This window comes from Theropithecus gelada, chromosome 1, assembly GCF_003255815.1.
Source record: "Theropithecus gelada isolate Dixy chromosome 1, Tgel_1.0, whole genome shotgun sequence".
Taxonomy (NCBI): Eukaryota; Metazoa; Chordata; class Mammalia; order Primates; family Cercopithecidae; genus Theropithecus; species Theropithecus gelada.
The window spans coordinates 81,958,195-81,981,957 of NC_037668.1; the positions used below are offsets into that span (position 1 = coordinate 81,958,195).

A 23,763-nucleotide genomic window follows, 5' to 3' on the forward strand; every position below is an offset into this window, starting at 1 on the left:
GAGGCTACGGTGAGCTGAGATCATGCCATTGCACTCCAGCCTCAGTAACAAGAGCAAAAAAATACGTTTACCTTATACTTGATATACTGTCTAACAGAGAAAAATAGTTCCTTGGAAAGACTCATCAAACAAAAACCTATAGCCTGTGCAAAATAACATCAAATGTACTGCTGAAAGATCATTTTTGCATCAAAATGGTCCCTGACCATCACATTATATAGCAATAGCAATAGACACAGAACATGTCATAATTCTTATCTAGGTTGGGCAGGGGTAGGAGGGAAGGCCTAGAAAATCAGATACTCAAATTTCAGCACATAATTATTCGAATAAAATTTTAATGATTTCAGTTCCTGAAAATGTAGTGTCATTAAAGGTCATTTCCTGCTAGATTTCAAATTACAGATTTGTGGGCCATTCCTGAGCAGAAGCATCATATTCTACTAAATATTCAGCTTATTAACTAAGGTAACTGACAGTATCATGGCAGGAGGTGAGGAGGAACAATGATCAGCTCATAGCTAAGAAAAGGGAAAAAAACAATAACCAAAGCAAAAAACAAAATAGCTACAGATATTAGTAAAATACTAATACAATCCCAAACATCCACCTCTTAAATTACTAGAAAAACAATACCAATAAAGTTATAGCAAATACAGTCTTCACAGATTTGAGTAACTTTATTTGCATTTTATAGTGATTTCTTAAGGCCTATATCCAATGAAACCATTTTAAAAGCTCTATGAGGAGTGGAATTTTAGATGTCTATTACACTTTTCTTTTAAAAGAAAAATGCTTAAATTTCAGAATGAGCAAGATTCACTTTTGTAGGTAGAGGCCCTGCTTCTTCATGATCTTCAGTTTTAGATCTAACAACCACAAGAGAAGAAGCTGGATATTTGTTCAGCTTTTGTTCATTCATAAACTCCAAGTCACCATAGATACTCAGCTTCTGCAAAAGAAAACCAATGTACATTAGTAGTCTGGATAATTAGGAACCTCTCCAAGTAAGTCTTCAAATAACAATTTAATTTATAAATGGTTAGTAAAAAAAAATTCTATAAACAACTTTAAGAAAGAAGAATGCTTTTTCTCAAAATGTTGTAGACACATGATTCAGCTCCCAGTGGATGGCCAAAGAAAGCTGTTCCACGTCTCAAGTTAAAATCCTCAGGAGTATAACAACTGAGTATCAAGAAAAATAGCTATGGATGCCTTAAGTGATCAAGTCCTTCAACATCTTAGCTCTCCTACCAAGTGGTAAAATAATTTGGTGTAAGTCTTTCTGCTCCTAAATGTTTTAGCTTAACATGTATGGAAAATGATAGATGCTATTTGAAAAGGCTGTGAGAAAAAAGAATATGCATGAAATGCTCTAACACTGATAGAAAGGTCTTCATAAATATATAAAGTTCCTTAATTGTTACTACCATATCCAAAAAGATACTAAAAGAATGAAAGCATAAAACAGAATCACTGCAAATGTCATAAAACCCCTTAGAGAATAATGTTAATATCTAACATCTTTTGAGAGTAGGTAATATACGTATGAATGTCTCTGTCTTTTTTTTTTTTTTTTTTTTAAAGAGATGGGGTGTTGCTCTGTTACCCAGGTTGGAGTGCAGTGGTGTGATCATAGCTCACTACAAGGCCTTGAACTCCTGGACTCAAGTGATTCTCCTGCCTCAGCCTCCTGAGTAGCTAGGACTATAGGCATGCACCACTATGTCTAGCTAATTTTTCTTTTTTTTTTTTTTTAAATGATGGGGTCTTGCTATGTTGCCTAGGCTGGTCTCAGACTCCTGGCCTCAAGTGATCCTCCTACCTTGGCCTCCCAAAGTGTTGGGATACATGTGTGAGCCACCACGCCTGTCCATACATATCTCTTAAAGGCAGAAAAGCAAAGTGAAAAGTCTTCACTAATAAGCATAGGCCGGGTGCAGTGGCTCACGCTGGTAATCCCACCACTTTGGGAGGCTGAGGCAGGCAGATCACTCGAGGTCAGGAGCTCAAGACCAGCCTGGCCAACATGGTGAAACCCTGTCTCTACTAAAAACACAAAAAATTAGCCAGGCATGGTGGTACGTGCCTGTAATTCCAGCTACTCAGGAGGCTGAGGCACAATAATCACTTGAGCCCGGGAGGCAGAGGTTGCAGTGGGCTGAGATCACGCCACTGCCCTCCAGCCTGGGGGACAAAGTGAGACTCTGTCTCAAAAAAAAAAGAAATGGTATAGATTCTATTGTTAATCTACTCATACAGCAACAAATCCCCATATCCAAAAGTTAGAAACTGAAGTGCTGATATCACTGGCAGGGCAACTCACTAGATTATAAAGCAAGAACTACACAGAAGTACCTACTACTGGAAAGGTGTTTTTAAAAGATGCTGAATAAAGAGCACCTTCAAGAATTTATCAAAAGTGATACATGCTATCCTGGCTGGGCATGGTGGCTCAAGCCTGTAATCCCAGCACTTTGGGAGGCTGAGGAAGGTGGATCACCTGAGGTCAGGAGTTCCAGACCAGTCTGGCCAACATAGTGAAACCCCATCTCTACTAAAAATATAAAAATTAGCTGGGTGTGGTGGTGCGTGCCTGTAGTCCCAGCCACTAGGGAGGCTGAGGCAGGAGAATCGCTTGAACCCGAGAGGCGGAGGTTTGCAGTGAGCCGAGGTTGCACCACTGCACTCTAGCCTGGGCGATAGAGCGAGACTCTATCTCAAAAAAAAAAAAGATGATAAAGTGATACATGCTGTAACATGATGAACCTTGAAAATATGCTTAGTGAAAGAGGCCAGTCACAAGAGACTACATATTGGCTATTTAGGACTGGAGGGTGAGATGGGGGTGGGGCTGGTGCAGCTGCTGCTGCTGCTTGGGAGAAAATGGGGAGCAATTACTAAGAGTACAGATTTTCTTTCTGGGCTGATGAAAATGTTCTAAAAGTGACTGTCACAATAGTTGCTTATTCATACATGTTTCAGATGTGTTCTACTGGACTGCTGCCTCAGGGGAACAACTATCCCGCAAGGAGTTGCCCCAGTACCTTAAGCTTTTCCAGTAAGAGAGTAGCTTTAAGACAAGTTCAGGCCAGGCGCGGTGTCTCACGCCCATAATCCCAGCACTTTGGGAGGCTGAGGTAGGTGAATCACTTGAGGTCAGGAGTTCGAGACCAACCTGGCCAACATGGTGAAACCCAATCTCTACTAAAAATACAAAAATAAGCCGGGTGTGGTGGTGTGCACCTGTAGTAGTCCCAGCTACTCAGCAGGCTGAGACATGAGAATCACTTGAACCCGGGAGGTGGAGATTGCAGTGAGCTGAGATTGTGCCATTGCACTCCAGCCTCAGTGACAGAGTGAGACCCTGTCTGGAAAAAAAAAAAAAAAATTCAGTGGTTGATAGGTTGGACACGGATCTGATATAGTAGGCCTCCTTAAAACTCAGAATTCACATGTGACCACTGGCTCTGGGGCACTGTGAAAGAAAAATGTTCACAACTCTACCTAACAACATTTAAAGATCTTGAAGCAGCAACCAGGAACTGTTTGATTTTATACATCAACATGAAAGAAGCCACTGAAGGGAGGAAGGAGACTGAGGAGATGCTGGTTAAAGGACACAAAATTTTAGTTAGATGAGAAGAATATGAAGGTATATGAAAATACTTTGTAAATTTTAAAGACTATACAAATGTTGTTATCAACATTATCCTGTCCCAGTTTCTAGGTGCCTACATCAATTATATCACCTTAATAAAAATATTAAGCATAATATTTTAATTTTTCATGTGCAAATCATATATTTAAACATCTTTATAGTCTGTTAGAATAAAACAGTTGTTCAAGCACCGTATTAGGCACATGCCAATGGCTTATTATTATATTCTAATTTCTGTCTCTTCTTCTTTTCTCTCTTTTTCTATGGTACTTTGGAGGTATAAGAAAACTAAAGTTTATTTCAGTGGGATTAGATGTTGACAGCCATTATTATTCTATATTTAGTTATATAAATACTTTTCTGTTCTTGAAAGCTAAGCTGAATAATCAAATTATAGCCTTTCCCCCAAACAAAAATCCTTTACCTTAACAGTTATATTTTTTGGGCCAGTTAAATTTTAATTACCAAGGAAGTCACAATGTCTTCCATCTCTTATGGGGTTAGATACCAGAATATAACAACTCAAAATCAAACACTCCAGCATTTCTCCTCTCCCTCTCCCTCTCCCTCCCTCTCTCCTCTCTCTTCTTTTCTTTTCTTTTTTCTTTTGAGACTCAGGGTCTTGTTCTGTCACCAGGCTGTAATACAGTGGCACAATCCTGGTTTATTGCAGCCTCAACCTTCTGGGCTCAAGTGATCCTCCCACCTCAGCCTCCTGAGTAGCTGGGATCATGGGCACACACCACCATGCCCAGATAATTTTTATAATTTTTCGCAGAGACAGGATCTCATCATGTTGCCCAGGCTGTTCTCAAACTCTTGAGCTCAAGTGATCCACCTGCCTAGCCTTCCCAAAGTGCAGGGATTAGATGCATGAGCACCACACCTGGCCCAGCCTTGCTGCTTCTAAAGCAGCACTGCTCCTTAATATTGTGGTAATTAATTTAAACTATTAAATGGTTCTACAAATCTTCTCTCTGGCTGGGTATGGTGGCTCATGCCTGCAATCCCAACACTTTGGGAGGCAGAGGTGGGCAGGTCACTTGAGATCAGGAGTTCAGGACCAGCCTGGTCAATATGGTGAAACCCCATCTCTACTGAAAATACAAAAATTGGCTGGGCATGGTGACGTGTGCCTGTAGTCCCAGCTACTCAGGAGGCTGAGGCAGAAGAATCACTTGAACCCAGGAGGCGGAGGCTGCAGTGAACCAAGATCCTGGCCACTGCACTGTAGCCTGGGCGACAGAGTGAGACTGTGCCTCAAAAAAAAAAAAAAAAAAAAAAAAGGCTGCGCACGGTGGCTCACGCCTGTAATCCCAGCACTTTGGGAGGCTGAGGCAGGTGGATCATGAATTCAGGAGATCGAGACCACGGTCTCTACTAAAAAATACAAAAAAATTAGCCAGATGCAGTGGCGGGCGCCTGTAGTCCCAGCTACTCAGGAGGCTGAGGCAAGAGAGTGGCATGAACCCGGGAGGCGGAGCTTGCAGTGAGCCGAGATCACGCCACTGCACTCTAGCCTGGGTGACAGAGTAAGACTCCGTTTCAAAAAAAAAAAAAAAGTCTTCTTTCCCATATATCGCCTTCGAAACTGATGTCAACAGGTCTTTTCAGTCTTAAGAGAGTCAGAAAGACACACTTTTCTCAAGCCAGTCAACATATATGTCACCACGGTAGTTAGCATCACAGAAAGCTGGGAACAACCATTCTTGTGCTGCAAACCTGTAATTTTTATGTGTGCCAACCTCTACCACATGAAAACCACCACATCTTCTCTCTTTCTATTAGTAGAGAGGCCTTGTTTTTCCAGCTAAACAAATAAGGTGTTTAAAATGATATCTCACAGGGCTCAGTCTTCAAATGGTCTAAGGGTTAGAATTAAATTTACCTCAGAGGGAACATACTGCTCCACAGCTGTAGCAACAGTGGCACAACAAATCCAAAGCAATACCATCACCGAGAGGACAAGAGTTGTAGTTAAAATCCACCCAGAGTTACTGGAAAAAAAATCAACAATTAGTTATATTAAAATTTCATAAGAAACAGGAGATTCTTAGTCAATCAACCTTATGTACTTAGCTCAACAGTACAATTAAAACTTTGTTGATTATCTTTGAAACTATTAAAAAACATACTTACAGAAGGAAATATTATACTAATAGCTATTACATTAGGTTGGCATAAAGTCTTTTTCCTCTACTTCTAATGTTTCTGTAACATGGCTACATCACTTTTGTAATAATAATAAAATCAAATATACTTGACTTTCTGCTAAATATATAAGGCAAGTGAAAGTGTCCTGTAAATTGTACACTGTCGTACAAATGTCATATATTATACAAATTATTATACTTGCTTTCAGAAAACCAATATACCATAAAGTTAAGGTATAGACTAGGTAAATTTAAAATGATCATTTGTTTTATAAAAGAAATCACAACAGGCTTCCAGAAGTCAGTTTCCCTAGAATACTTCACATATTTAATTTGCCATAATTTACTTATACTTCAATTTAAAAGAGCACATCTATTGTAAGGCATTCTGTAACCATTATAGCATATCTCAGTAAAGAGATAGTTATATTTTCCTTATCATTAAAATATCTTAAGATAGAAGGCCAGTTATGAGAATCAGCAATTAGAGGTTTTTTATTTATTTTTATTTATTTTTAATTTTTATAGAGACAAGCTCTCACTGTATTGCCCAGGCTAGCCTTGCACTCATGGGCACAAGCCATTCTCCCACCTGAAGTTTTTTTCATAATTGACCTATTAAGATTCAAAAAAAAGTCAAGCCATTTTTAAATAATTAAAAGTCTAACTCTGACAAACTGTGTAACACAGATAGTCCCTAATTTTCACATCTCTGCTCATCCAACACTGCCTAATAAGAGATCTATACTTACCACCCTAACCACTCACTTGACAGTCTGGCAAGACTTGAACATGCAGTAAGCACAGTCATTGTCTGCCAGCAAAAGAGGGCTTTGGAGAATGTATTGTATCTAAAAGTAGGGAACTCCCATATGATGCTTTAAGTATCCCAATTTAGAAAGATAATAGAGTAAAACACGTTTTTAATGAAAAAAATACCCACTTTCCTCTCCATGTTCCAGCCCTAACTGAGTTAAGGAATTTACCGCAAAATGAGGATATATTTGATATCTGGATTCCAGTAGCAACTACCTAAGCCAGAAAATTGGGGTTCATCCCTTCACTCTCCAGAACAAAACAATGACTAGATCCTACAGATTTTCAACTATCTCCATTATCTCCTGTTCTTGTCTACTGCCCTAATTCAGGCTTCATAATTTCTTCCCTGATTTACCAAAGTTCTCCAACCTATCCTTCACATAGAAGCCTCTTCTTGACACTAATGTTATGTTCCTGCTTCTCTCTATTCCTGTTTTCCCAGTTCAGTCAAATTTCTGACTCTCCTTATCCTCCATATGCAGTAATGTACCCTATACACATTGAGCAGGAGGCCAGTGTATCTGAAAAAAAAAATTTAAGTAAATCTTCTGCTACAACTAGCAAAAATGTCTACTCATTATTCAAGATATTTCTATCTCACCTGTCAATCCTCCCCTTGAAACCTCCAGTAGACTTAAATACAGTCTTTATATGCTGTGTATGAGACATGTGTAGGAGTGTGTATGTGTATAGCAATCACTATTGTCCATGTCTGTCTAGACCTGAGAACTCCTGACATCTTTTCTAGGTCTCAACTCCCTAGCACAGTGCCTGGCTCTTCAAAAAGAAATACAAGTGAAGAAAGAGTGACTTCAATTTCCTTTCTGGAGATAATGGTGTCTCTTTAACAGCTATGATCAGATTCCAATAACTGGCTGAGTGATTCTGTATGTAATCATGGAAAAATCATGACACTTTCGGAAGTAAATATTTACAGCAGAATAGGATGAGCAGAAGATGTATAATTAGAAAAATTAGGTTTGAATTCTAACATAGTGACTGTATAACCTTGGGAGTAGTCAATTCACCTCTCTAAATTACCACCTACTTATCACAGGGTATTGTTCTAAAAGTCAAATGGGATCACTGAAGGGGAAAAAGCATTTTAAAAAAGAACACTTAAAAAAAATTTTTGAGACAGTCTCGCTCTATCACTCAGGCAGTGCAGTGGCACGATCATAGCTCACTGCAGCCTTGACTTCCCGGGCTCAAGTGATTCTCCCACCTCAGCCTCTTGATAGCTGGGACTACAGGCGTGTGCCACCATGCCCAGCTAATTTTTTTTATTTTTTGTAGAGATAGATGGGGTCTCACTATGCTACCCAAACTGATTTTGAACCTCTGGGCTCAAGTGATCCTCCCGCCTTGGCCTTCCAAAGTGCTGGGATTACACGCACGAGCCACCGCACTCGGCCAAAATCATAATTTTTTATTCAAATATAGGATCCTATTATAATCTACATTTGGGCACAAAAACTTCTTCTTTTTTTTTTTTTTGAGACAGAGTCTCATTCTGTTGCCCAGGCTGGAGTACAGTGGCGCGATCTCGGTTCACTGCAACCTCCGCCCTCCGAGTTCAAGCAATTCTCCTCCTGCCTTGGCCTCCCGAGTAGCTGGGATTACAGGCGCCTGCCACCGCACCTGGCTAATTTTTTTTGTATTTTTAGTAGAGACGGGGTTTCACCATCTTGGGCAGGCTGCTCTTGAACTCCTGACCTCGTGATCAAAGTGCTGGGATTACAGGCGTGAGCCACCGCGCCTGGCCAAAAACTTCTAAGAAATACATTTCTAGTTATAAAGTTAGTTGTTTCACAAAATCACTTTTAAAGTGTTAGATTTTAAAAAAAACACACACAGCATATAATGACAAAATGTTAAAGGTCAATAAATCACCAATAATATGCCAGGTAGTACAGTACTGAGAACTGTAATTTAAGATTAATTATTTAGGTTTCACAGAACTATCAAACTGCAACAAACATCCTAAATACTGGAAAGAGAAAAACTGCCCTTTGTTGGACAAGCTCAAAACCAGGTTTAGAAATGAAAGAAGGATAAAATTTAAAGTTTAATCCTTGTTTTCTCATACAGTCTTTTAAACATTTTGCCTAGTAAAAGGTATTAATTTGTAAGGTCCACCTAACTCTAATGATACACGATAACACCTCTCAAGAAACTGTTTCTATAAGAAATTACAGGGAGCATGTGGTTTGGACTACTGAAGTTTTATACTTGAGATAGAACAGTCCACTAGAATGAACACACTATACAGCAATACCACTCACTGAAATGCTTGGCCTGGTATCTGACACAGAGTAGGTAACAGTCAATAAGTGACATGGCCCACTAGCTTTCTCTGTTTCCTTTTTTTGGGGGGGTGGGGAGGAGTAAAATGTGGGGGAGGGATCATATCCGAATTCCTTGGAGAAGAGGAAACATGCACACTTTGATAAAACCTGCCTCTCACCCTCATAAGGCTTGATATTTTTTCCTAGGAGGGCATATGGTACCCACTACTCTCACTTGCCCACTTTACCATTACCCTTAAAAACTCTTGGCACAGAGCTGATACTCCTTAGTATAGAATACAAAGCCCTTCTTAATCTAGAGTCCTTATCCAGCTCTTCTAGCCTCAAATCTGGCCATGCAGATAAAAACTAAAACAAAAATCTGATCCCTAAACCATTCAAACTTTTTTATTTTATTTTGTTTTATTTTATTTTTTGAGACAGAATCTCACTCTGTCACCTAGGCTGGAGTGCAGTGGTGCAATCTCAGCTCACTGAAACCTCTGCCTCCCAGGTTCAAGCCATTCTCCTGCCTCATCCTCCTGAGTAGCTGGGATGACAGGCATGCGCCACCACGCCCGGCTAATTTTTGGATTTTCAGTAGAGACGGGGTTTCGCCATGTTGGCCAGGCTGGTCTTGAACTCCTGATCTCAGGTGATCCACCTGCGTTGGTCTTCCAAACTGTTGGGATTACAGGCGTGAGCCACCGTGCCTGGCCTCAGACATATGTGAAATTAAAGCTTAATTTAAATGTGTGGAGAAGCACATTCAACATAAATCAAGAGATTCTAACAAGAAGTATGCTCCTGTACTGTGAAAAAAAACTACCTGCGTGGGTTTTATTCAAGTAGTATGCCTATAACCTTTTAAACACACTAAAATATCTAACGTACAATCTTGGAAGGGAAAAAGTAAAAAGGTTTACTTTTGAGGTGCTAACTTTAAAATAATAAAAAGTAATGTATCTCTCTGATACAAGCCAGATTTTATCTGTTATACACACAATAAAGAGGAATACATACAGAGAGAGGCATCTTAAAAAGCCATCACTTTCTCCATCTTCAAGAAAATTCCTGTGTGCTTGTGAATTTCTCATTTGCAGATCTGCTGAAATAGTAAGGTATGAGTTTATTATACCCTACATCCCAAAACCTAGTCTCACATGACTACTTCTAGATATACACACTTTACAGATATCCAATTGTTTTTGTTTGTGTCATCTGATACATTTTATAATACGTATCAGTTTTTCTAGCACATCAAAACCAAATGAATATTCTACCGCATTATGAGTTTCCTGTTTTATTTTCAAATTCTTATTGGCATTGATGCTTTCTGCTTAATTACATGTGAGCTTGGATTTGGTTTATTTTAATCTAATTAAAGTTAAAGATGGTCTTATGTTATGTGCTATCATTATCTACCCACTCCCACCTACCAAAATAATTAGAAGGCTAATTAAATAGTATCTAAAATAAGGTATGAGTAAATTTTACAAGGTAAGCTCTGCTTTAGCTTGATGTTTTATGTTCTTATGAGTCAAAATTCACTTCTAACATGGAAATAAAAATAGAATGGGGACTCATACTTTTGGTATTTTTCATTATTTGGTCAATTTATTGGGAAATACCAGAATAGTTGATTAGTTCATGCTCAAAACATCCTTTGAAGCAAACTAAATGTTTTTAGAATAGTGATTCTCAAAGTGTGGCCCCCAGGCCAGTAGCATCAGCAAAATCTGGAACTTGTGAGAAATAGAAATTCTCAGGTCTTCTCCCGGACCTAGTAAATTAGAAACTCTGGAGGTGGGGCCCGGCAATCTGTGTTTGAACAAGCTCTCCAAACTCTAATACACATGAAAGTTTGAGAACCACTGTTTTAGAAATTATCTGTTTATGTTCCATCAGTGGAAAAAAAAAAAAACACAACCAACTCTACTACAACCAGATTTGACTGCTAATGTTTTTATCTAAGCTACTTAAAATAAAACTTACAGGACATTTTGCTTAGAGATGATTCTCTCAAATTTGTAGACTCCTGTTCCAAATGTGGTGCATACTGGATTTCTGGCTTAGACTAAAATAATAATGAAAGCAATTAAGTCATTTGTACTTCTTTAGCTTTTTTTCAGTAACAAGTTCTAAAACACATCATCTCTTTAAACATTTAAATTGAGAAAGAGTAACAGAAATACTGTATAAAAAATAAAACATGTTAACCACAATATATTTTAATTGCACTTCCTAAACATTAGAACCAGTGCCTTGCAAAGAAACAGATTTCTGGCAGATTTATGTTAGTTTAACTTCCTGACAACATTTTTTTTTTTAAGGGAGAGAGCGATAAATCATTACATACTACATTAAATACTATACCTTGCAGAAATGAGTTCTAATTCTAGTTGATCAGGAATAATTTATCAGACTGCCAAAACTTTTGGCTAAACACATATTATCTCTATTTCTTCTCATATGAAACATTCCATTATTCCCTAGGTATGAGGAATCCATAAATTACAGCCAAACACTCCATACTTTACATTTTCTGAATAGTTCTGATCCTCTAGAATGGGGGTTTCTCCATCCCAGTTATGCTCAAATTCACACAGACTTTAGACAGACACAGAGCTAATCTCCTATCTAATGAGGAATGAATGAGGGCTTCACTCTGAGAGTCAACTTATGCTTTGATGTAAGTAGCTTTAGGACATAGAACTTGTTCATGAATTTAAAGAGAAAATTCCTGCATTTTACTTATTACCAAATTAAGTAGAGGGGACCCAAGGTTCAGGGTAGTGCTAAAAATCACATACCAGCCATACATTAAGTCACTTACTTAGCTACAGTACTTAAAAGGTTTATTTTATTACCCGAGAGGAAGACACAACATAAACTCTGTTGACTGGTAAATTTGAGGAATTCAACTACTGAATTAAAAGCATGGTAGGGTAGTATATGGGCCTTGGTGCTAAAGTGTCCTGGGTTTTAAGCTTAATTCTGTTACTTATCGGCAGTGCAACTGCAACAAGTTACTCTCACCTTCCTCATCAATAAAATAGGAATAATATAACCTCATTAAGTTGTTTGAAAATCCGAGATAATATATCTAGTACAATATAACCTCCAGGGAATAACAGTTATTATCACATGGTAAATGATGAGATAGGAGACATTACCTCTCTAGGCAAAATACTTCTTCAAGAAGTTCTCTTATAAGAGTTATGAGTAAAAGCACTATAAAAAACTAAAAATTATGTCATATTGTTTTTATCTGATATCCATATGTAATGATATATGGCCACTGTTTACATTAAAAGTATATTAATTATTATCTCTCATATTTAAAGATTTCATTTTATCAATTTAACCACCATAAAATTTAAAAGACTCAGAGTTCTGGTTAGATAAAAACTAATGGGCTTTAGATAAGGCTTTTAATGGGCAAAGGGAAGGGTAATCAAACTGATGTCCAATATTTTAATGTAGGGCCAAATAAGTAATTCTTACTTGATGATAAGTATTTGTAAGTGACTGAGTATGGTTCTATGCTGAAACACTCATTTAAAACATATACATTTACTGTTGTTGGTATTTAGATGAATCCATGAAGCACTGTTGTCACCTGGAATATGACTATTTTTCCATCATCAGCTTGAAGATAAAAAGTCCATGAAGAGGTTATGAAGCTCTGTGCAGAGTCCATCATGTCACTCCAGAATGACCTCACCAGAGTTAGAGGAAAGAGTAGGTGCATTTTTGGCATCAGGGACATAAGCTAAAAATAAAATAAATAATGAGAAATGCATTATTTTTTATATATGTACATTCAAGAGAACAACATAATCAAGATTACTCAAATCCTTAATGGGACAGGATACAAACAAATACATCTACCATAATCTAATAGCATTAAACTCTTAGTTATCTATGCAAATTATGGTAAGGCTTAAAAACCAAGGCTACTTTAGTTTGCCACCAAACACACTTACTAGCTCCCTGTCACCTCTATCAGAATAACAGGCTTTTGAATTAAGTCCAAAAATAAGAAGACTCTTAAGATGTAATTAAACGAGGACCAGCAAGTCCTCAAGGGTAGAACAGGAAGGGACAAATCATATCATTCTCATCTTTAATGTTTTCATCGAGAATAAATCATGCTATAATGAACATCAATGGAAAAGGGGAAGGAAAAAATCAATCAGAAGAATATATACATAAAATGGTAGACATCTGACAACAGGGCAGGGTGAAGGGAGTATTTATGGGCTGAGTATATGTAGTAAGCTACTGATAAGATTTTAATGGCCCGGCATGGTGGCTCACGCCTGTAATCCTAGCACTTTGGGAGGCTGAGGTGGGTGGATCATGATGTCAAGAGATTGAGACCATCTGGGCAACATGGTCAAACCCGATCTCCACTAAAAATACAAAAATTAGCTAGGCGTGGTGGCACACATCTGTAGTCCCAGCTACTCAGGAGGCTGAGGCAGGAGAATCCCTCAAACCAGGGAGGCGGAGGTTGCTGTGAGCCAAGATCACGCCACTGCACTCCAGCCTGGTGACAGAGCGAGATTCTGCCTCAAAAAAAAAAAAAAAAAAAAAAAAAAAGGATTTTGACAAATGATGTCATCTTTCCTCCTCCAATTCTGACTTCTTGACTTCTTTAGCAGCACTGGGCCCCTCTAAAGCACAAGCGTGGGATGCCATTTACTAAACTCTAGGGATAGCTTTGGTTCTACTTTGTTTCTTTATATGTTTGTTTTTTCTTTTTTTTTTTGAGACAGTGTCTCGCTCTGTCACCCAGTCTGGAGTGCAGTGGTATCTATGGTAGCACTTGAGCCCAGAAGCGTGAGGCCAGACTGGGTAATATAGTGAGATCCCCATCTCTAAAAAACATAAAAATAAAAAAAGCATATACCTCTTAACTCAGCAGTTCTAGCCATATGATTTTATTCTACAGGTATACTCACAAATGTGCAAAATAGATATTATTTACAAAATAAAAAGATTAGAAACAACTTACATGTTCACAAATAAGGAACTGCCTAAATAAATTATAATATATCTACACAATATTATGTAGTAGAAAAAAATTAGTAGAAGCTCTTTATGTATACTTATATTTATAAAATACATGTGTACATCCTTGTATATGCAGAACATATCTGTGTACTAGTAACCTTGGCTACATGTATGAGGGAAAACTGAGTGGCTAAGAGACAGGGGTGGGAGACTTTTCACTATATGTATACTCTTTTTATCTTTTGAGTTTGTACATGTGACTATTTCCTGTGCAAAAATTAAGAAACTTTTCCCAGTATGTCTGGAGAATAGAGTATGAAATTCCCTTGTCAGGAATTTTAAGCGATGGCATTGGAGAAGTAATCAGGAGCTAGGTTGTGATAAACAGTTTGGACTTAAATCTACATGTAATTGGGAGCTACTGGTTATATAAGACAGGATAATGGCATGATGAAATTTAGAAAAAAAAATCTGGACACAGTAAAGGATGGAGTTAGAAAGGGTTAAATTAGAAAAACAGTTTGGAAGTTAACTTAAAAATACAGATAAGAAATGATGATAATCTGAGTTAAGGCAATGGCAACTGTCCAATGGAAGTTGGGATGGAGAAAAAGAACTCTGAAATAATTCCTCTGAGCCTTAGTTTTTTCATATGTAAAATGAGGATAATATCTTCACTGGAATGTGGGAAGAAACAAAATAAGATTATGAATGTAGGCATAACTTTTAATAGTAAAGCATTATACAAGTGCAATTATTCAACTGACTTTTTTATTTGCAAACAAATTTTGTTTGCTGAAAGTCAAATTTATATATTTTATATATTTATATATTATATATATATAACACTAAAATAGGATCGAGTGGGTGATAAACACTTCAAGCAACACAAGTCAGTGCCATCTAAGCAGGCTAGTTTGAAAGGCAGTATTGTTTCGTACTTGTTCTTGTCTCAGTTCAGCGAATGGCAGCTGATTCTGGCAACCAAGATGGCAAGCATATTGCTCATCAGATTGGGAATATGCTTCTGTACATGCTGTAAGAGAAAAATAGTCAAATTACAAGAAACAAAAGGGAAAGGGAAAGAGGAAAGAAAAGGATTTGATATTTTATTAAAAAAATTCTTATACTTAAAAAAGATTTCATCAATGTCAATTTCCAAATTTGGTAATATAGTAGTAGGAAATGTATCTTTAACAGAACTCCATATTGTCTCCCTCCTACAAGTCAAATGTTTTAGATACAAATCTGTTAATTATACACCCAGGCTCTGGCCACATGATGACATTCATATAAGAGGACCCTTGCAGCTAAGGCTTGTGTAGTAGAAAATGCACTGGATTGGCATCCTGAAGATACCACTCAAAAAGTTTTAGTTCCATCATTTGTTGGTGTGTGTGACCTGGGCTGAGCAGTTTAACCTCTGACTACTGATTTCTATATATCTAAAACAGAAATAACACAACCCACTGCATAGGGTTGAATGAAATAATATATTTTAATGATTTATACAAATATACAGTATTATTGTTAAGAACCAGATCACTCAGTTAAGAAGTAAGGGTATACACGTGGCAACAGAAAAATAAAACAATCAGCCTAACATCTGAAAGTCTAAGAAAATTGAACTAGGCCGGGTGTGGTGGCTCACGCCTGTAATCCCAGCACTTTGGGAGGCTGAGACGGGCGAATCACGAGGTCAGGAGATCGAGACCATCCTGGCTAACACGGTGAAACCCCGTCTCCACTAAAAATACAAAAAAAAATTAGCCGGCCGTGGTGGCGGGCGCCTGTAGTCCCCGCTACACAGGAGGCTGAGGCAGGAGAATGGCATGAACCCGGGGGGGGGGGGGGGGGGGGGGGGGGGCGGAGCTTGAAGTGAGCTGAGACCACGCCACTGCACTCCAGCCTGGGGACAGAGCGAGAATCCGTCTCAAAAAAAAAGAAAATTGAACTAGAAAATGTTCTATAGCAGATGATTCTAATGTTGAAATAGGTCTCTACCAGATATACTGTCATTTAGTTCATTAAATCCATTTCCTTCTTGTGATATAACATTTTACCACTATACCAATTTCATTTTTTCCCAACTCAGTAATGCATTTGTAATACACTTCTCAGAAGCGCTAGATAATAAACTGGACAGCATTATGCATATACAAAGATGATCAGTTAGGAGACTGAGCTGCAAAAATACGGTTATGATATCAAAGAAGACTGTATGTGAGTCATGGCATAGTGATGGGGAAAAGGTGCCTCCTTCTATGCTAAAAACAGTGTAATGAATGGAGAACATTCCATTATAGTTATTTAAAAAGTTAAACGTCAATTGTGTCCTGATTGCAGGTTTCTTTTATTAAACAGACTGCTTTTAGCAAAAAGAAAGAAAAGTGGTTTAACAGATGACAAAGCCTCTGGCTACTTATTTTAATGGCCTGACCAATGAAGAATACGCTATTAAATACTGAGTCAAAGGCCTGATTCAGTAAAAAACTTGGAGATAAATCAATGAACTTATGATTGAAAGGTTTAGGAAAATTATACTATTTGTGAAAAGGTAGTAATGAATTGTGAGTAGGGTAATTTTACTGCATTTGTCTGACAGAAAGTTGGTTAAACAAAGGTGTCCTATTCACAGCAGAAAATAAACACTGTCTCAACAAACAGATGAAATGTAAAGCCCATGAAATTTCTAGCAGCAGCTACGAAAACTCTTAAATCCATAATAATTACAGTATGTTAGATGACTAGTTTCAACAGTGTGCTTGCCATTTCCTAAGGAAAATACTTTAAAAGGTTATCACAAAGAAAACAACAGTGTTACATACAGCTGATGTTGTTAGCATAGCATCTTACCAGATTCACATTCCAATTTAGTTCGATTTAAGTCAATTCCATCATCCACAAACTGACAAATTGAAAACAGCCTGCAACCTCTCTGACATGCGTACAACTCCTCTTCCTAGGGAGTTCAAGAACAGGAAGGGTTACCAAAAAATAGTATTTTTTTTCCTCAGGGGAAAATGGGTTAGGAAGAAAGCAGTTAGTAACGTTTATTACAAATCATCCTATAAGTTTCATAACTGAAAGAAAAAAATGATAGGAGCCAGTTGATACTCAAGACCTTCGCCATACAGAGGTTTTAGTTCCTTATTTTAAAAGTGATACCAAGAAAAAAGCCTAGTAGGTAAGACCACTACCCTTTTTCCATTTTCTTTGGTTACAATCTGTGAGGGGGAAATTAAAAATAAAAACAATAGTGACATGCCAGGTGCAGTGGCTCACACCTGTAATCCCAGGGTTTTGGGAAGCTGAGGCAGGAGGACTGCTTGAGGCCAACAGTTTAAGGTCAGCCTGGACAATACAGCGAGACCCCATCTGTACCAAAACAAACACACACACGAAAATAACTGGGTATGGTGGTGCACACTTGTAGCCCTCGTACTCAGTAGGCTGAGGTATGAGGATTGTTTGAGCCCAGGAGTTTGAGGGTACAGTGAGCTATAATCACACCACTGCACTCCAGCTTGGGGTACAAAGTGAGACCCTGTTGCTTAAAAAACAACAACAAAACAACAACAAAAAATACAACGGTGATATAACTAGAACTTCAACAGCAATAGAAAGGAGTAAGCAAGTACCCTAGGACCAGTGGCATACTTCTGTCACATCCATGTTTATATGAATCACCAGGCTTATCAGGAAAAGTATCAGACTAGCTTCACATGGCAAATGGTGACACAAGGGCCTGATAAAGTAAGGCATACATCTATAAAAATGTTTATATGAAAGGATTTTTAAAAACTGGGCTTAGGCCAGGCGTGGTGGCTCACGCCTATAATCCCAGCATTTTGGGAGGCCGAGGTGGGTGGATCACGAGGTCAGGAGATCGAGACCATCCTGGCTAACATGGTGAAAACCTGTCTCTACTAAAAATACAAAAAATTTGCTGGGCATGGTGGCGGGCGCCTGTAGTCCCAGCTACTCGGGAGGCTGAGGCAGGAGACTGGTGTGAACCTGGGAGGTGGAGCTTGCAGTGAGCCGAGATCGTGCCACTGCACTGCAGTCTGGGAGACACAGCGAGACTCCATCTCAAAAAAAAAAAAAAAAAAAAAATTTGGGCTTACATTAAATGAAAACACTGGAGCAACAGTGTGCTGCATGGGAAAGGACACTGCAATCAGCCAGACCTAGATCAAACCTTTTGGGTGAGTGCATAAGTTATTTTACCTAAGAATCTCAGGTTTCTCATCAAAAAAGGAGAGAACAGCCATTATCTCCAAATTCCTCAATAATTTGGAAGCTATTTCCAGCACAGTGCCTGGGATGTAGAAGGTTCTTAATAAATGGTAATAGTGTTAATAGATTTTTAAAATAGAAAACAATTACAGGCATCAATGTATATGTGTGAAAGCTCAAGATAGGATGGACATCTAGTTCTTCATTACTGTAAAATATTAACTGCTTAATATGACTAATGTCTTCAGCAGGGTTTTCTTTGATAAAATAAAAGTATTTTTAAAAAGCTATTGCATATGGGGGAGCCCCCTCAACTTACTGTGTGATATACTGTGTACAAACTGGCAGACACCTAATAAGGAAACAGCATGTACATATGCCAGTTAGCAACCAATGGAATACAAAGTATGTACTTCTTTCCAGCAAAAGGATTAGTAAAATTTATGCAGCAGCAACAATCCATCAAGAAGAGATGGCTGCAGTCTAATATTAAATATACTTTATCATACAGCTTTGAAGGTAGCACACTTTTGGACCTCAGTTCCAGCTGCATTTATTGTTAAGATGAAATTGAAAGAATTTTAAAAATTAAGATAAATTTCATATCTGAGTAGCTTTTGCAGGCTTTGTAAAACAGTTAAAGAATTATTTTATGTCTTTGGAGCACCAAATATTTCCTTATACTGCACAGAGGAAGCATAAGCTCATTAGTATGAGCTATATCACATGCCATTTCATTCTTAGATATGCTTTCCTTTGTTAAAGACACCTAGTAAGTCATCCAGTACCAATTTCAGAAAACCATATGGCATGGTGAAAAGAGACTAGGTTTCAGGAATCAGCCCTAGTTTGAAGTTCAGACTTGCCACTTATTCTGCACAACCTTTGGCAAGTTACTTAATCTATTTCCTCAGTTGTAAAATACGGACAATACTCTTACATCAATCCTCACTACTATTTATTCCTTTATTTTCTACTGCCTGTATAATTGTAGAGCGTCAATCTTCACTATTAGGATAATTATATATTTATATCTACAATAGCATTACTATTATTTAATGAGCATCTACAATGTGCCAGGCACTGTGTTAAGACTTAACAAATTCAGGGCCGGGCGCGGTGGCTCAAGCCTGTAATCCCAGCACTTTGGGAGGCCGAGGCGGGCGGATCACGAGGTCAGGAGATCGAGACCATCCTGGCTAACATGGTGAAACCCCGTCTCTACTAAAAATACAAAAAACTAGCCGGGCGTGGTGGCGGGCACCTGTAGTCCCAGCTACTCGGAGGCTGAGGCAGGAGAATGGCCTGAACCTGGGAGGCGGAGCTTGCAGTGAGCCGAGATCGCGCCACTGCACTCCAGCCTGGGTGACACAGCGCGAGACTCCGTCTCAAAAAAAAAAAAAAAAAAAGACTTAACAAATTATGCAACATCTGGTATGGGGCAGGCACTCAACTGGTAGCTATTAAGAATCATATCTTTATTCTAAGTATTTCATGTTATATATACAAAAATAATGATTTCAAGTAAATATTTCATGCCCTATTTATCCCAAATGACTGGCAAGCTTATATAACATGTATCTCCTCTGATTTAGGACACAATAAATGGTGCTTCCACCATAGGAAATACCAGCTAAATTCATAATTAGAAGGTCCCTCAATGATACTATTTAGGGCAGGCACCGTGGCTCATGGATGTAATCCAAACAGTTTGGGAGGCCAAGACATAAGGATCCATTCAGTCCAAGAGTTTGAGACCAGCCTGGGCAACAGAGCAAGACTCTGTTTCAATTATTTTAAATTAAAAAATAAATAAATAGAAGTTAAGTGATCAGCAAGGACAAACAGTAATCAAGGAACTGGGAATAAAACCAGGTTTGTATGGTTCTAGAGACCACACTCCATTAATAAATGACCAGGCTAGCTCTAATTAGCTTTTTTATTAACATGATTTATGTCTCTTGTTTTTTCGTCCGAGATAAATTATGCAATTGCATTTTCTGTAGATAAAAGATAGAATAATTTAAAAATAACTACTTACAAACAGGTATTCTACTTTCTTGCAACAAATAATTAGTTCTCAAAAAGTGTCATTAAAATGAGATTTTTTTTTTTTTTGAGATGCAGTCTTGCTCTGTGTCCCAGGCTGAAGTGCAGCAGCGCAATCTCGGCTCACTGCAACCTCCACCACCCGGGTTCCAGCGGTTCTCCTGCCTCAGCCTCCTGAGTCGCTGGGATTACAAGCATGTGCCATGCCCAGCTAATTTTTGTATTTTTCGTAGAGACGGGGTTTCACCATGTTGGTCAGGCTGATCTTGAACTCCTGACTACCCATGATCCACTTGCCTTGGCGTTCCAAACTGCTGGGATTACAGGCATGAGCCACAGCGCCCAGCCTAAAACGAGATTTCTATCTCGTTTTTCAAACTCTATGTGAGTTTGAAAATTCTCTAATTTCTTACAACACACGAAGCTTTTTCCTGGAGCACAAAGCACAGAGGAGAGCCAATAGAAATCAGTGACATAGTTAAATATGTGGTTTTTTTTTTCTGTTTTTTTTTTTTTGAGGCAGAGTTTCCCTCTTGTTGCCCAGGCTGGAGTGCAATGGCGCAGGCTCACTGCAACCTCTGCCTCCCGGGTTCAGGCGCTTCTCCTGCCTCAGCCTCCTGAGCAGCTGGGATTACAAGTGCCCGCCACCATGCCCAGCTAATTTTTTTTTGGTATTTTCAGTAGAGATGGGGTTTCACCATGTTGGCCAGGCTGGTTTTGAACTCCTGACATCAGGTGATCCACCTGCCTCAGCCTCCCAAAGTGCTGGGATTACAGGAGTGAGCCACCGCGCCCAGCCTTTTTTTTTTTTTTTTTTTTTTTTGAGACAGGGTCTCACTGTCAGACTGGAGTGCACTGGCGACATTTCGGCTCACTGTAACCTCCGCCTCCCAGGCTCAAGCAAGCCTCCCACCTCAGCTTCCCAAGTAGCTGGGACTACAGATGCTCGTCTCCACGCCTGGCTAGTTTTTTCTTTTTCTTTTTTTTTTTTTTTTTCTTCAGAGACGAGGTCTTGCCATGTTGTCCAGGCTGGTCGCAATCTCCTGAGCTGAGGTGATCCACCCACCTCGGCCTCCCAAAGTGCTGGGATTACAGGTGTGAGCCATCGCACCCGGCCGAATATGTTTAATGCAAGTTTATTGATAGGAGGCAGCATAGTGTAGCCAGTTTTAAGCTGAATTCCTACTCCACGATTTCTTGGGTATGTGACCTTAGGCAAGACACTTAACCTTTCAGAGCCTCAATTTCCTTAATTTTAAAACCCTACTTTACAGGGTTGTTGTGAGAATTAGGAATAATAGTATGATAAATCTCCCATCACTCTGGCTAACAGTGGAGTCTATATAAATTTCAAGTCCAGGACCTATAGGGAGCCAGATGATTTGGAGTTCTTTGTGAGAAAAGCTTTAATAAATAAGTAAAAATGGTTTATAGATATCACACCAATTGTTAGAAAATAGTGGACATTATTAAAGTACCTACAAGTTCCAGGAAGGTATCCTTTCAAATTATTTGATTATTCTACCAACATTCTGGTTTATACTACAAAATTGCCAGGAAAATCTCAAAAAAAGGAAACAAACCCTAGAACAATAGTAAGTAAGTCTCAGCCCAATTCCAGGCCAAATCAATATTAATGAGCTTCCTCATACAATCCTCTTAATGATGAGAAGTTTACAAGAAGTGAAGAAAAATAACGTGGTTAGAAGCAGTATTCATCGATTTAAGTCTGAAGTTAAAACTTCTCACTTCTTTCTCGATTGTTACATAAATCTCTGGAAAAATTTAGCACAGTCCCCTCTCCCACAGTTTTTGAAAATTGATAATCTCCATGCAGTTTAAAATCCAGCCGTAAACAAAATCTGAGAAGTGCCGGCACTTAGAACTTTTCATTTCAAAGACCTGAAAGCACTCGCCAATATGGAACATCCTAAGCTTCACTGGAACTGTCTCCGTAGCCACTCCAGTTTTAGAGAGCAAGGAGGTCTAGCCACAATGGTTAAGCAAATAGCATACAGGAGATGAAGGAAAAACGAAGAGGAAACCACCAGCAACATCAACAAAAGCTCTCATAAAACAACGTGGGGGAGGGCATACACTCAAATCATACATGGGAAACGTGTGGTGGGAATCATCAAACAATTTAGAATGTTGAGTAAACAGAGATCTTACGCTGAAAAACCAACGTGAAGAGGGTTAGGTATGTACTTAAAAAGGGGGGAAGCATAGAGAGGAGGGCCATTACCTCTCCGTAAGCTGCGAACCCTCTCCTGTCTACAGTCTCGTTTCTTTACCCACTCCACGAATCCCCCGTTTTCTGCACTGAGTGGTCAGTTTCTGGTAGGCAGACACCTAACTGCCTCTTCTCTAACCCAGTCCCTCTTGGCAGCGTCTTGGACACAGTAACTCAACATAGGCAGACAGCATTCCTGGGCGTCTCGCTACTCCTTGAGCCGCCTTCGTGACGCTTTTTATACTTCAGTGGAACTGTCTACTTGTCTGACTCCCTGAAGACTACGCTCCCGACCCCGAGAGGCGCTTAGTAAACAAAGGTTATGAATCAATCATTTGTGGACTCGCTTATCTGCGCCTCCCTTTCTACAAACCCCCCTTAGGCTCCTTAAGGCGAGGACCCTGCATTAATCATCCATATCCTCCTCTATACTCCTCCCTCTGAGTGCTCGACTCCCCTGCTGCCCGGCTAGCTCCCAGAGGAAAGGGATCGCGTCTTTCTCATCTTTGTGTCCCTCAGCCTATCACAGGGTAGTGCAGGACAAACTTCCGGTAATGACAGCAGGAATTGGGGTGCAGGCAGGATTAGGGAGGAAAACAGGAGCTACACAGATGGGAGACAGCGGTTAAAAGGCGGATTGAACAGCCAGGTTGCCAGAGCCGACATACGTGTGGGGAGCCGAGAGATGGGCGGCCAGGGAAGGGTCGCAGCCCGCTCCGGACGGGCCCTACCTTAGGGTAGGTGTGCAAGGGGTAGGTCAACTGACAGGCCCGGTGGCAAGACGCTGTATCACCCAAGACCGAGTCAAATGCTTCAGCCGAAGCGGTCCCCGAACCTCCGGCCAAGGCCATGGTCAGCAGCAGCAGCGGCGGCAGCCCCAGTTGGGTCCTGACCCAGAGGCTCGCCTTCGGCGCCGCCATCTTGTTCCCCTCTATCACAGCAGCTCAGCTTGTTGCTGTTTTCTTTGAAGGGTTTCCTCCTCCTCCTGGGGCCAGCCCCCTTCTCCGCCCCACCGACCGTTGCTTCCGCCTCCGCCGTCGCTTCAGCTCCGCCCTGACCCGCCTGAAACTGCCGCCTCCTGCCCCACCTCTGGGACTACGAACTTCTCCTAGGCGGGCGTGAGGCGGAGAATTCAACCATCGCGAGCATTAGCGCGAAGCGGGTCCCCCTGTCTTCCCTTCGCGGGGCAGGCTGGGGCATGTAGTTCTCCATAGGCGGGAGGCGCACGGTGCTGTCGGGAAAGTTGGTCTCGGAAAACTACAGCCGCCCTCGGCGCGCCTTCTGCGCGTATTTCTTCGT

The 23,763-nt window shown here is 39.7% G+C and overlaps 1 protein-coding gene across 7 annotated transcripts; it reads right to left on the minus strand.

The window, feature by feature from the left end:
* Positions 1 to 318: 318 nt before the first annotated feature.
* TMEM59 (transmembrane protein 59) lies at positions 319 to 23,762 on the minus strand. Of its 7 annotated transcripts, XM_025364328.1 has the most exons (9): positions 23,196 to 23,647; positions 18,502 to 18,534; positions 16,800 to 16,905; positions 14,885 to 14,979; positions 12,544 to 12,696; positions 10,917 to 10,998; positions 9,945 to 10,029; positions 5,550 to 5,658; positions 319 to 952 (listed from the first exon to the last, which is right to left on the minus strand). In XM_025364328.1, exons 1-9 carry the CDS (start codon positions 23,382 to 23,384, stop codon positions 797 to 799), a joined length of 1,008 nt encoding a protein of 335 aa, XP_025220113.1. In that variant the 5' UTR covers positions 23,385 to 23,647; the 3' UTR covers positions 319 to 796. The 7 variants fall into 7 exon arrangements, with proteins under 7 accessions (XP_025220113.1, XP_025220161.1, XP_025220130.1 ...); XM_025364376.1 differs by lacking the exon at positions 18,502 to 18,534 and having other exon boundaries at positions 9,945 to 10,026; positions 23,552 to 23,762; XM_025364345.1 differs by lacking the exon at positions 18,502 to 18,534 and having other exon boundaries at positions 9,945 to 10,026; positions 23,196 to 23,630.
* Position 23,763: the final 1 nt, after the last annotated feature.

What these genes read in the sequence shown, in the direction of transcription:
- TMEM59 (XM_025364328.1), bottom strand. Translation starts at nt 23,384, where the DNA reads ATGGCGGCGCCGAAGGCGAGCCTCTGGGTCAGGACCCAACTGGGGCTG. An exon ending in ATCTCTAAGCAAAATGTCCT is followed by an intron (nt 10,030 to 10,916) that starts GTAAGTTTTATT and finishes TTACTATTTCAG; the next exon opens with CAGATCTGCAAATGAGAAAT. An exon ending in AGCAGTATGTTCCCTCTGAG is followed by an intron (nt 953 to 5,549) that starts GTAAATTTAATT and finishes TTTCTTTTGCAG; the next exon opens with AAGCTGAGTATCTATGGTGA.